General features: G+C 38.6%; 1 protein-coding gene across 1 annotated transcript; it reads left to right on the top strand.

Moving 5' to 3' along the window:
- Window positions 1-101: 101 nt before the first annotated feature.
- Window positions 102-12965, top strand: CRELD2 (cysteine rich with EGF like domains 2). Its single transcript, XM_063396820.1, has 10 exons — window positions 102-409; window positions 1350-1432; window positions 2325-2435; window positions 4693-4784; window positions 5819-5995; window positions 7213-7311; window positions 8915-8992; window positions 9775-9870; window positions 10703-10843; window positions 12390-12965. The coding sequence occupies exons 1-10, from the start codon at window positions 239-241 to the stop codon at window positions 12446-12448; spliced, it is 1107 nt and encodes a 368-aa protein (XP_063252890.1). The 5' UTR covers window positions 102-238; the 3' UTR covers window positions 12449-12965.
- The last annotated feature ends 1203 nt before the right edge of the window (window positions 12966-14168 follow it).

Genomic DNA, 14168 nt, shown 5'->3' with positions numbered 1-14168 from the left:
CCATTGGTCCGGAGCGTGGCGGGCGCTGATTGGACCACGTCCCTTCGCTCTCCTGCCTCGACCAACCAGTGCCCGCGGCCGGTACGCGCGTGGGGCTGACGCGGAAATCTGAATGGAGCTCGCGGGCCGGCGGCGGCGGGGCCGGGCTGGCCCGGGGCGGGGCGAGTTCGGCCGCCGCTGCTGAGGGGGCTCGGCTGGGGCGGCCCCGCTCCGCGTCCAGGGGTCCCGAGCCCTCGCCATGGGGCCCGGCCCCTCTTCTCGTCCGGGCCCCGCACCACGACCGTCTCGCGTGGCCTTGGCCGTGTTGCTCTGTGCAGCCCTGTTGCTGTCGCCGCCTGTCCGCGGCGCCGGTGAGCGGCGGCGCCTGGCGTGCTCCACCTGCCGGGGCATCGTGGACAGGTTCAACCAGGTGGGCCGCGGGGCGCGGGTGGATGGCCCCGCGGTGGGGCAGGGATTCGCGGGGGCTCCCGGCGGCGCCGAGCTGCAGCGCCGGCGGGCGCGGCCGGGTCCGGCCGGCTCTGTGTGCAGAGGCCGCGCTACGGGACCGCCTCCGCCGGAGCCGCGTTCGAGGCGGCGCCCGGTCCCGCTCCGGCAGCGGTCGCAGCGCTGAGGCGGGTGGGTGTCAGAGTTCCTCCATCTCTGCCGCCAAAGGTGTTTTGGTGCTTTTTTATGCAAAAAGAATGGCTCCATTGGAGCGTGTCCGGCTCCGTGGGAAGCGCTGGTAGAAAGCTTCATCCCCAGAGGTTCACTGTGTGTTGCCACTTGCAGCAGCCGTACGGGTGGCAAGGTAATTGTGCGCCAGCAGCGAGGGGCTGCCGCGCCGAGTGACCCGTGCTTTGTGCTCTCCATATCGGCTGCTGCCGGCTCCCCTGGTCTCTGGAACCGCGGGGTTTTCTGCGAGGTGTCTGTCGTTTGCTGACATTCGGGGACAGCTCTGCTGATCGCCCCGTTGTACGGTTGTGTGCTTAACTTACAACGTGGTGCAGACCGCTCTGTTAGCAAAACTGAATGAAGTAGAGGTTCTGTTCAAATGATAGTGAAGAATAAATTTCCTGAGAACTTGAGGGTGAAGAGTGTAACGTATATATATGGGTTGGTTTATTTTGTAAATCGAGACTGTAAAGTGCCTTGTTTATGCATTAGGAAAATTTAATCGTGTTCTGCTGTAACTCTTTCTCACTTTTCATGTTGTCATTAGCTGGTGCTTTCACTCAGGAATTTGATCTCCAGCTTGAGAGCTCTACTGTAGTCTATGCACGGCGCTTTTAACAATTTTTATATAAGCATTTGTTACTGCGCTTAATTTTTGTTAGAAACCCTGTGTAATTTCTGGTACTTTTTATTTGTAGGGTTTAGCAGATACAGCTAAAAAAAACTTTGGTGGTGGAAACACAGCTTGGGAAGAGAAGACGCTGTCAAAGTATGAGTCCAGGTGAGCTGTCTCAGTACTTCTCATTCAGCTGCGTTTTGTGTTCACTGTGTGTAATTTCACTATACCAGTGTTTGTTTAGAACTTAAATATTGAACTTGGCACCTAAGGTTTCTCTTGTCCAAACCTTAAATTCTTAATGATTATAATGTTACATTACATTGTAATCTAAAGATTGTAGTAAAGACTCGAACACCTTACTATTGCCCTTTTTCGTCTTGTTTCTGAAAACAACAAAAGTTAATTCTGTTATTAATCATAGTAGGGTATTTTTCTGTTTACCCATTAAACTCTTAAAATAATGAATCTAAATAACAGTCAATACTTTACTGCTAGTTATAAAAGGTACGGAATACTGAAATACTTGATTTAGAATTAAAGTAGTATCTCCTCCTGAGAGTTGTCACTATTTCAGTGCCAAAGAGGAAGCAGATTACTGTATGCATATCTGGTTAACCAAGGAGAAAAGTAATCTGATACCTTTCTCCTGTATTTCAAATTCATTTTTTATCCTAGTTGGAGCCCTGAGAGGTTACTATGAGATTCACAGGCTTGTATCAAATAAAAATAGATTAAATTTATTGTTGAACATAAGAGAAAAGTATTGCACTCCAATTTTCTGGGAAGCTAAAAATCTATCAAACCTACAGTCTGCAAACATAGTAAATGCAAGCAAATCACAGGGTCCTTGTGGTCACTGTTCTGGGTTTGGGGTTTTTTTTGACAGAAATAATGTTTATTAGTTCTTTACACTGATATTTGGTATGTTTTGAAACTAATTCAGGACACACCATAAAGTGATGAAATATTCTCACTGAAGTCTGGCTGCTCTGTCAGGTCTTGAGTTGTATTGAACATTTAAATTAAATTAACAGTTTTTCTTCTCTGCTTGTAGTGAAATTCGTCTTGTAGAGATCATAGAGAATCTCTGTGACAGCAGTAACTTTGAATGTAACAACATGGTTGAAGAACATGAAGAACTTATAGAGAAATGGTGGTTCAAATTGTAAGTATCATTTTCTTGGTGGAGATCTTTGTGTGCATAAATTATCTAAGAGGATGAACTAATAATGTTAAAGCTTGTATCTGAACAATAGCAGTATGAGTAATTCTTCATTGTCTTTCAAGAATTGCCATTTGGTACAGCTGGTTTCAGGCTAACTTTTAGTATCATGTGATGCTGTACTATGTTCTTTTTGATTTTCAATTCCAGAAGCGTTGCACCAGAGGATCTACACTTGTTTCTTATACACTGTCTACTTAGTTACCAGTGGAGTGTCAAGGCAAACTAACTGGAAAATTTTGAAGTTTAGTCTCTTATTTTTTTCCTTTGTCACAAAACTGTAAGAGGCTCTTTGATTTTTGTTGGTCTTTTGTTTGCTTACTTTTTTTTTTTTTCCCTGAAATTATATTTTGTTCTCCTGGCAATCAAAAGAGTAGTTGGTGCTATCAGGGTAGAAGTTGGACCTCTTGAGGATGGTAGAGTAGCAGCTGACTTTTCTACCTGCATTTTAAGTTGTATTGGGATTTGTGTTATAGCTGAGCTTTTTGTATACCAGTCTTAAATATAATTAGTGCATGGATGGCAGTGGAAGATTTCCTAATGTTTGGTTTTTTTAGTTCCAAATCACATTTCTTCTAAGTATTTTCACTAATTTAGACTGTCAGCACTCCTAATTAGCTAGATAGAATTCAGTGGTGCGAACTGCCATTGTAATGTTTCATAACTGGATAAGGCTTTTTGATACTCCACTTTCTTCTAAATGACTGCTTTATCCTTTTACCTAATTATACAGGATTGTATATATGTTAACATGTTGCGAAGGGAATAGAATAGAACAGCAGAGCAGGAAGTAGAGGGTTTTAGTTGGAAGGAACTTACAATGATCACTTAGTCCCACTGCCTGACCACTTCAGGGCTGATCAAAAGTTAGAGCATGTTGTCAAGGTCGTTGTCCAAACACCTCTGAAACACTGACAGGCTTGTGGCCTCCCCCACCTCTCTAGGAAACCTGTCCCAGTGTTTGATCGCCCTCTTCGTAAAGAAATGTTTCCTAATGTCTGGTCTAAACCTCTCCTGGTGCAGCTGAGAACCCTTCCCTTGTGTCCTGTCATTAAATACAGCAGAGATCCGCACCTCCTTCTCCCCTTTCCCTCCTCAGGAAGCTGCAGAGGGCAATGAGGCCACCCTCTCCACCTCCTTCTAGACAAGCACAGAGTCCTTAGGTGCTCCTCAAAAGACATGCCTTCCAGAAAGGTAAACTATGCAACCCAGAGTCTTCAGATTGGCTAAAATTTGCAGAACTAGGCTTAAACTAGAAAGTTTGACAAAGTAGACTTCCTAAAATAATCAAAACAATTCAGAGAATACATTGGGTTTTGGAAACTTTCTGTATTAATAGACCTTTTGAGTTCATGCAATTGATCGTTTATCTTCCTTTCTTGAACCTGCAGTATCCAATTGTCATTCAGTTTCTGTGGTATTTCCAAAGACAATTTCTTTGCCCATGAGTACCTTAGGTTTTTTTTACAAGTTGTTACATAAAGGGTGATCCATCATTGGAACAGGTTCCCCACAGCACCAAGCCTGTCAGAGTTCAGGAATTATCTGGAGGACACTCTTACTCACATAGTTTAGTGTAGGAAGTCCTGTGAGGAGCGGGGAGCTGGACTCAATTAATTGGAACTGTATGCTGGTGCTCAAGTAGCACATAATTAACTTTCTAATTTTAAAAATGTCTTCTAAAATAATACTCGATCAATGCTAAAAAAGGAGAAATTTTAATCCTATCATCAAGTTGCCAATAATTTGAACAAATATTAACACCTCTTCCAGGCTATCTTCTGTATACTTGAGGTAAAAATACAGCAATTATCTATAAGAGAAAGAGATAAATAAGACTGACTAAACTATGTGTAAACCTTCCCTAAAAGTAAGGTGTTTGAAAAAAGAGGTGTGTGCATGTAAGAAGATGAATTGATTTTATTTGTTGCTTTTATTTCACTTTTTTCTTAAATATAATTGATAAAATTTGAGTAGGGTTAATAGTATTGCATTTTGTTAATAGTATTGGATTTTAAAAGGTACGTTTTCAAGCTGGAGGACTTCTAGAAATTGATTCCTGAAATCTTCGAGAGAAATAGGTTTCTAATCTGTCATGTGCAATAGGTTTCTCTCCTGTGTTGTGCTGGTCAGTTGTGTGAGCTGGTTTTTAAAGAATCTTTGTTCTTTTTCTTTGTTAATGAATGTCTTTCCTATACAGAAAGAAGAAGTATCCAGATTTGTTTAAGTGGTTTTGCATTGAAACAATAGAAGTTTGCTGCCCTGCTGGAACTTATGGACCCGATTGCCTTGGTAATTTTTCTTCTGAAAAATTCAGTAGCAAATACTTTTTTTTACCTGTTTATTTCAGTCTTTACTGTCATGGACAAATACCTTATGAATGATATTTTGCATGATGTGTGTAGTATATACCTGTTTGCTCCCTCATAATCGAGTGGCTACCTTGTGAACATCCTGCCTTGAATAAAAGTCTTCTGGCCATGTAGTAATGTACAAAACTGTCCAGGGTACCGAGATGTGCAGAAACAATCAGTGTGATGCTCATATCCACACCTGACCCATCCTTAAAGGCTCTCTGTAACATGAAGTCTGTTGTTTAGATGGTCTTACAGAATCTATGTAGACAAGAATCCTTGACCAATTTCAAGAGTAAAACAACTCAAATGCTGCTGGGCTTTAAAAGAAGAAACTTGTAACTGAGGATAAGTTAAAAAGGCACTGAGAAAAATTGGGTAAAAGTAGGTGGAGGGTGAAAGGTCTTTGCAAAAGTGAGGAGAGATATTTTGGCCTCTGAAGCTGGTAAAATTTATATGTCTCTAGAACTTTGCACCTTGTTAAGAGATTGATTTTGGCCACTTAAAACATTCATACAAATTAAGTCCCCATTCCCTATATTGATCTAAATGGAAGCCAGTAGACTTCTATAGATGTGATATGAGCCTTTTCAGAGATCCTTTTCAGAAAAAATCCAGAGAGCCTTTTCAGAAAAAATAAAGATACCAATTTTCGTCAGGAAGCTAGGAAAATAAATAGAATTTTGAGCCATGGTCTTTACCCAAAATCAAATTGATAACTGAACTTTCCTGGAGATTGAGTTTGTGTTATACTTGAATACATTATGGAGCATTGCCTTATTGCAAAACTTTTGGTTACTCTCAAAGGTGAAAAAGACTCTGGGAAATTATATCCTGCTTTAGTATGACGTTTTAAAATTAATTTTTATTTTATTTTCTGTGAAGAGGGAGGAACTTTGGATGCTTGTGTCTGAGAGTAGAAAATTTTTTCCTTAAACATCTGATTTAAAAATAGTTTTGATCCGTTTTTAGCTTGCCGTGGTGGATCAGAAAGGCCTTGCCATGGAAATGGCCACTGTGACGGTGATGGTACCCGAGGTGGAGATGGCTCATGTAGCTGTAAGAAGGAGTACACAGGACAATTTTGTTTGGACTGTTCTAGTGGTTACTTCAGTTCCTTGAGAAATGAGACTCATTCTGTTTGTACAGGTAACGAGGTCTTAACACATGTTTATATCTTTGTGTTACTTCTTCAGTTTTTGCAAGCAAAACTAGAAACAGTTGAAACTAACAAATGTAGAAGCAAAACATAGTTTGGTTACTCAGCTTTCAGCATAAAAGACGTGTTTGGTAGAATTCTAAGGTTTTGCTAAGTCATCTTTCCATGCTGCACTTGATTTTTAAATTGGTTTTTTCTGCTTTAAGAAGCAGAATTCATAAAAATATTTGCTTCTCTGCTTTCAAAGTACTGTTAAAATCTTGAGCTGAACCATATACTGGACTGCTTTAAAAGCTAGGTTTTCCTCATGTCTCAGGTAAGCTTAAATGAAATAAATGGGCATGGGAACAGTTGATCTGTACTGTAAACTATTTAGATTCCAGTTAGATAGACCTAAGTTTAATTTTGAAACAAAGTCAGGCCATAGCAGTAAAATTTTGCATTGGTCAGATATTCAATTGTTCTTAGACCCTTGATGAGATTCTGCAACAGCTACATCTGGACCCTAAGGTCTAAGAAGATTGTTTTTAAATAGTCTGTATTGCTTTTTGGTTGTTCGTTTTGTTTTGTTTTGATCTGGTTGTGTAGTAATTGTTCTATAAGATTTGTTCTACAGTACAATATATAACATATATATGTTACATAGGGTGTGTTACATATGCATTTTATATATATATGTATACAATATGGATATACAACTGGATTTCTAGTATATTTCCTTCTGAAGTTCTTCAGAGTTTAAACACTTCACACATTGTTCTCATAACTAGTTGCAAATGTAAGTAGTGTGAGGATTCATTAGGTAAAGAAGTGCAAAGTTTGATGTTTAAACTCATGTCCCAGCCTTGAGGGGCTGAGCTAAGTTTGCCTTCCTGATCTCCTCTTTCCAAATATTTTAGAAGTTGGACCTTTCATTTCTAGTCACTAGAATTTCATGACAGTGTTCTCAGTGGTGCAAATAACTGTAATTGCTAGGTTTGGTTTCCAGGGGTATTTTGGGAATTTGCAGTTGTTTTGGTCAGATAGCTGCATGTTTCTAAATTAAATCTTGACCTTACGAAGGTGCCATCTTGTGAATGGGAGTTTCAAGCTACTAAAAAATGATGGCTTCCAGTGAATCCTAGATAAAGTTTTCTCTGAGAATTTGTACGCCTGAGCTTATCTTGGGATCTCTCAACAAAACTCAGGTTGTATTTTCTCCTCTCAGCCTGCCATGCTGCCTGTAAGACTTGTACTGGTTCAAGTAACAAGGACTGCCAAGACTGTAAAGAAGGCTGGATTAAAAACGAAGATGGAGCTTGTGTGGGTGAGTAATGCTTGGCAGACTTCAAACAGGTTTTGTAGCAACAATGGCTAATAAGATTAGATGACATCACTTCCAAGTTTTATTGTATTTTATGGAACTGATCTGTCAATTTAGATTTCTACAGTACTATTAGTCTCCCTCTTCCTGACTTGTTTCATGTTGCAGGAGAGCAGTATTTTCTCACCACTGATTTCCTGGTGATGATAGTTATCTTTATCATACTGTTCGCTGTATGTCTTTTTAGTTTAGTGGAATACACAGAGCAGCAAGTGGGGTGTTTCTTTTTAGACATGAGTTTTCTTGGGTTTATTTGAATGCTAAACAATGTCCTGCTCTTGACTTAAGCTACTTTATCAGTTAGTAGAAGATTCGTATAAACTTAACTACATATTTTGTAGTAATTGCACATTTACCTTCACAGAACTTTGTTTTAAATGCTCAAACCTAACTGAGTTCAAACACTTCACTAAAAGCCATGTATGCTAACTTTTCATGTTGTTGGACAGAAATACTGTGAGACATCAAGCTCAGTGCTTCATTAATCTCTTACCTGTTTCTGTCTTAGCATTTAACTTGATTTATGAGGAGATAAGTGTGAAACACCTCAGGAAAAATGCAAACACCAAAAATACTTCCAATGCAGGAAAGCACTAGGGGAGAGTAACACATTCTGTTTAAGAAGTTGAATTTCACCCTCTGAAGACCTCTAACATAATGACTGGAAACTGTCTTAGAAATTATGTGAACACTGCTTCTTTTTCAAAGTGCCAGTGAGAACTGAGCTTGAATCACAGTTCTTGCAGTACCTGCTTAGGCAACTACTGAGCACGCCCAGCACATTTTTATGATGCTTTGGTACTGTCTTCTGTGCAGCTGGGTTTTTTGCAAGTAATTATTGCTACTAATGAACTACATATCAATTGAATAATCAGTAGGAATGATGGGTGCAGCAACAGGATGAGAGTGACAGCAATGACAGGAAGAGAGGGACTAAAATAGCCTGTCCTTGAATTTTTTAATGAAGTACTGTTGCACCCTTTCTTCAAAATCATAAGCCTTGCATGTTTTAACTCTACAGTAGAATTGGTTTACAGCTTGACTGGTCTTAATCATAACCTGATTTGTTGCAATTTGCTTTGTGTAGAATACTAAGAGGTGCATGTATGTGCATTATTATAAATCTTTTAGTCATATAAAAAGTTCTGTAAATTGGTAATGTAGGAGTACAGGAGAAAATAGTGTTACAGAACAATAGTCTGTTTGTTTGTTATATTTGCATAAATGTACGACTTGAAAATTACAAGGATTGCAGGTATCCTGAAGTTTATTTATCTGAGCTCTTGAATTTCTGATACATCTCTTATAGTCATCACAAAGCATGTGAGGATGAGTTTTGATTTTCTAATACAGGTTTAAGCTGAACAAAACAGTGTATGTTCAGTATATTTACCATGCTGATTCTGTGTCTACCATGTTGCATACCTGACCCCAAACTCATTGCAACAACTATTCTCAGTGCAATCACTTCAGAGCATTCAAGTATGAATCTGGCTGTTTAATCATGACTACTCTTTTAGGTTACTTGTCACTTCTTATCTTTCAGATTTAGATGAATGTGCTGCATCCCCTTGCAAAGATCACCAGTATTGTTTGAACACAGATGGATCTTTCTCATGCAAAGGTTTCTTTTCAATCTGCTGTTCTGTTTTACTGTCTAGAATCCTAAACTAATGCTAGAGGTAATGCTTAGAAAATGCATGACAGGTATTTGGTACAGTATGGTCTGATCCTCACTGGGCACAGAGAGGATGAGGCCTTAGACCTATTGTATGAGCAAAACAAGAGATTTCTGGTTATTTCTACTTGGCTTTTGTGAGACCCCCCCCCCACCTCGAGTACTGCATCCAGCTCTGGGGCCTCTAACATAAGGAAGGCATGGACCTGCCTGAGGGTCCAGAGGACAGCTGTGAAGATCTTGATCACAAGGGTCACCTCCCCTATGAAGACAGACAGAGAGAGCTGGGATAGTCCATTCTTCACAAGAGAATGGTCCAGAGCCTTTCAGTACCTAAAAGGCATACAACAAAGGTGGAGGACTTTTTATAAGGGCATGTAGTGGACCAGACAATATGGAATGGCTTCAAGCTGAAATACAGTAGACTTAGGTTAGATACTAGGAAGAAAATCTTTACTATGCTGGTGTTGAGGCACTGGACCTTAGAAGTTATGAATGCTCTGTCCCTGGATGTGTTCAAAGACTGGTGGGGTAGAACTCTGAGATACCTGGTTTAGTGAAAGGCATCCAACCTATGGCAGGGGCGTTGGAACTACATGATCTGTAAGGTCAACTTCCAGCCCAAGCCATTCTATGATTCCTTGTGTAGGTAAGTTGTCTGACTTTAAGGGTGGTGTTTTAAACCCTAGATATACAGGCTTTTTATGCATGAAATATTTTATCTTTAGCATGTGATGCCAGCTGTGTAGGTTGCACAGGAGAAGGTTCTGAAAAATGTAAGACCTGCGCATCTGGATACGTGAAGGAAGATGAGAAGTGTACAGGTTGGTGGATTTAGCAGTATCTTGGTAGAATGTTGGTTAGCTCACTCTTGGTTAGCCATGCTGAGGAGCTCATAAGCACATTCACTTTAGTGTGGGTGTGCATCAGCCTGTCAGTGAACCCAGTAGTTCTGGTATTAGCTGTAAAGATGTTCTCAATAATTTCCTTTATATTACTGAGCTAATTTGCTTGACAAAGCTTAAAGTGAACCACTGGTACAAAGGAACAAGGTATTTTATAGTAGGTTCAGGAAACAGCAACAGTCTTTTGTCAGTTACTCACCACTTTATCAGATCTGTGTTTCTATTCATTTTGTAACAGAAAGGCAGGCATTCTGATAATCCATCAATGTCCAAGTTCAAATGATATTCATTCTTAGTGAATTATAATGTGAAATTAGGCTTCCTCTGTGGGAAACAGCAGAACATATGCATAATCTGAAGTAGCTGTTAACTGTGATGATGTAATATTTACAAGCTCTGTTCCCTTTAGCTATACTTTGATGGCATAAATAGAAAATAACTGCAGGGGAAATGTTCAGTAGGTTAAGACAAATTGCCTAGTTGTGACAAACATAACTGCTTAATACATTTCTCTGTACAGGGACCTGCAAAACATTAAAAAACAACAGTAGTGGATGTTATCTGAATAACTTTGAAACAGTCCAAATCATGAAGGATTAGATTATTTTAACAAGTTAAATCTGTTGCAAGAGCATTCTGCTCCTCAGTGGTTTTCATATTTGAGTAGAATTTTGTTTATATGGCTGAGCACAAATAAGGTTTATAACAAGATAACAGCAGTGGGCTCTTTCTTTCCCTGTGCTCTCTCTAGATGTAGATGAATGTAACCTTCCTGAAAAGGTCTGCACAAAAGAGAATCAAGACTGTGTTAATACGTCAGGTAGTTACAAGTGTGTGTGTTCAGAAGGGTTTGAAGATAAGGATGGAACATGTGTTCAAACTATAAAACCAGGCAAGTAGCTATTCAAGGACAATATAAAAAATATGCTGGATCAATAACTTAGAGTTTTATTTAAGTCTAAGGATCTAGTTACTTGTAAACCCCTCTGTATTATTTCTCATCTTCATATGGCTGTGGTCTGTTTCAATAGTTTATAGTGTAGGCCACACTCTGCCATAGTTTTTTGCTTAAAGATAGTTTATGTTTTTAAACATTCTGTTCTTCTGTTGCTACATTTTTGCTTAACTCAAGGTTGTGTTTTTAAGTCACTTAAGGGTTTGGCTTTGTTACATAAAATGAGCTAGCAAATTTCTGCTGCCATAAAAATGAGTTTGTCCTCCCCACTTGTTTCCTTTATCATTAATTGGAGTGACTTAAGGTTTTATCTGATTGCGTGCAGTCTTCAAGTCATTGAAATATCAGAAAATTACGAGTTAGAAAAAGAATTACAAATTCTTTTTTGCTGGTTAACAAAGCTGAATTTGTTTATTTTGTGGTCATGTAAGTGCCAGAGCTGGTGTTAAGGTGAAAATGGGGAAGACATCCATCTGTCAGTCATAGGGAGCTGTTTATCTTCAATTATACCTTCAGTCCAAAAATTCAACTGTCATTTTTTCTAGGATGTGTTGACCCATGTGAACAGAACTACATTCATTAAATGTTCCATTACTCTATCTAGGCCTCTTTTACAATTCCAAAGAGAAAGACAGGATTATTTTGCGATAGCAGCTGCAGGAGAATAGATGAGAAACACCTAATTTCATACCTTTGTTTTCTTTCTACTTCTTAGCTTGTTTGAGTGGTTTTTTTGTCATCCCATTTTCATCCCCAAGACTGAGTTTTCATCTTGTACTAATAAGTTGTGAAGATGGATATTGTATTGCTGCTCAAGGCCACTCAGTTCATTCATTTTACTCTCAGTGCTCACTGTTATTAGTCCTTCAGAATTAGTTATTTCTCTGATACAGATACGCAGGGTATCAGTTACTACATTTGCTAATGTGGTCTGACATTTTGAGACTAAAAGTCAAATAAAAGGTTGACAAATTGGCTTAGTTTTTTTGTTTAGATAATGCTTTTCCCAATATAATGAAATTGAACTGCTTTTTTAAAGGTTGTTTTAACATCTGAACTGAGCAGTTCGTACTATAGAAAACAATTCTGAGTAAGACTTGCCCTATTTTTTCAAATACTGGAACTACTAGTGACAGGTTATGTGGAAAGGAGGAAATTCACTGTGAATCGCTGAAAACAATAGCTTAGAATAGAAGTGCCTGTGCTAGTTTTTATTTTCCTTCCAGTAATAGTATAATACCAGTTTATTTGAAAAATTTTGTTCGCATATAGTAAAAAAAACAAATACAAGCTTAGGTTAGGAGAATAGTGCAAGTAGGTGTTATATGTGGCTTAACTGCTTCTCTGGTCTTGATAAATATGTTTAATTGTGTTTCTCTTTAAAAAAAATCCTAATTTCAAAAATCATACTTATATATATAATAATTATATTTGTATAATTGATAGTAGATTTGTATTCTAATTGTTATATTTAACTTCACAGGAGAGGAAGTAGAGAGTGAAAAAGCTGAGTCTTCACATACTGAACATGTTGACTTATGATCTGCGTTCGGAACCAAAAGACATTCCTATGTAAAGTTTTAAATTATTGGACTAAGCCTCTGCTAGCTGGCATACTGTGGAAGTCGTATGAAATATGCAGGTTGCCATTAAGACTTTTTTTTTTTCAAATGGTGACAACCTGCTCTTTAAGCTGCATTTCTTTATTCTTAAATTCCACATTTTATATAATTCTTCAAAAACAACACTCTAGATCGGTTACTATAAAATTTGAATGAACATAATGCTGTACCCAGGAACTGTAAACAACTTGCAGGCTTCTCGTTCTAGTGCCTACTGAAAACTGTTATCTTCTGGAAGAATTTAGTTGCACTTCATAATTTAAGGAAAATTTAGACTGAAGTTTGTTATTTCTAATCATGAGAAATATTTCTGTAACTGAAGTACAGCTTTTGAAAATTGTCAAAGGGAGTCTCTCGGGGAGGGAGGGAAGTACTATTCCCTTAAACAAAATAGAATGCCTAATACTGCATTCAAATAAAAGTTTATTTTGTTGGAATGTGCCTTAAAATTTTTAAGATGTTAACAGCTTGATGTGTTGTCATGCCTAATTTTCTTTTAAGTCAGAGAAAAAACTCCAAACCATAAAAGCAACCCAAACAAACCCTCAAAACAAAAAAACCCACCAGAACCTTGTCAACTGTGTTTCAGTTCAGCACTGAATCCTAGCACTCAGTTGTATTGGAATATACATGAAATAAAAACCCCAACCCAACAGCATCCCTTCTCTCCCACACACTTTCTTCCAAAGGAAGAATTATGTCAACTTAACTTTTCAAAAGCAGGTAAACGGGTCCTTCTGACAGATACTTCCATCAGCTGTGTAAACTAGTTTAGAAAGTGATGAAAAGAAGGTTTGACTAACATATGCCCGCAATGGCTCACAGTTATTATGTGAGTACTCTCTAGAACTGATGAATACAGGACTTTCTCTACAGCCTACTCCTGTGTGTAATGGCTTCCTGTCTACTGCAGGGCAAGCACACCACAATCAATTTTTCATCTTGTGTCTTGTGCCATTTCAGAGCAAAAGCTTATAGCATAGACACAACTTCCTATGTCTTCTCTCTAAGTTTAAAGGCTAAGAGCTAAAATGGATATATCCTGTTGGACTGTCACAGCTGTAAAGAAAAGAAGTACAGTCCATGTACAGGCTGTGGTAGAAGTGAGTGAAGTTTAGAATACATTGTGGTGGTGGATATAACAAGGGGTTGTAGAATACAGCTAAGAAGAGAACAGTTTGTGTTTGACTATGAAAAAAGTTATAAACAGTACCCTGAGGTAAGGCGACATAAAAAGGCTATGAATAGGAAACAGGAAAACAGTAAGGATCTACGTACTTCTGAAGTACATAGATCCTTCTTCTATGTACTACTAAACATCTATGTACTTCTGAAGACTTTTGTTCAAACTAAGTCACAGTTCAGTGAAGAGTGCATGGAGGATTTGTCTGTGTGACAGATACAAAGGTGAATATTGTACAAAATCTGATTCTGTTGGATTCTTATGTTAAAAGCTGTCTAACTTGATCCTTGTGCATGGTAGTTTAAATACATTATGGTATTAACGTATCTGTAACAGTTTTCTTTAAGTCAGTTTTCTTTAGCTGTTATATCTAGATGTTTCTTAACTTTCAGAATATGAAATCTTCAGTGCTTTCTCAGCTGTAATTGTCAAAGATGAGCCTATCTGCCACAAAATC

Source organism: Prinia subflava, chromosome 4 (genome assembly GCF_021018805.1).
Source record: "Prinia subflava isolate CZ2003 ecotype Zambia chromosome 4, Cam_Psub_1.2, whole genome shotgun sequence".
Classification (NCBI taxonomy): Eukaryota; Metazoa; Chordata; class Aves; order Passeriformes; family Cisticolidae; genus Prinia; species Prinia subflava.
This window is presented reverse-complemented; position numbering and strand designations above follow the sequence as displayed.

Bases quoted from the DNA above. Each gene is read 5' to 3' on its own strand.
- CRELD2 (XM_063396820.1), top strand. From the start codon at position 239: ATGGGGCCCGGCCCCTCTTCTCGTCCGGGCCCCGCACCACGACCGTCT. The intron at 1,433-2,324 runs GTGAGCTGTCTC...CTCTGCTTGTAG, and splicing joins CTGTCAAAGTATGAGTCCAG to TGAAATTCGTCTTGTAGAGA. The intron at 9,871-10,702 runs GTTGGTGGATTT...TGCTCTCTCTAG, and splicing joins GGAAGATGAGAAGTGTACAG to ATGTAGATGAATGTAACCTT.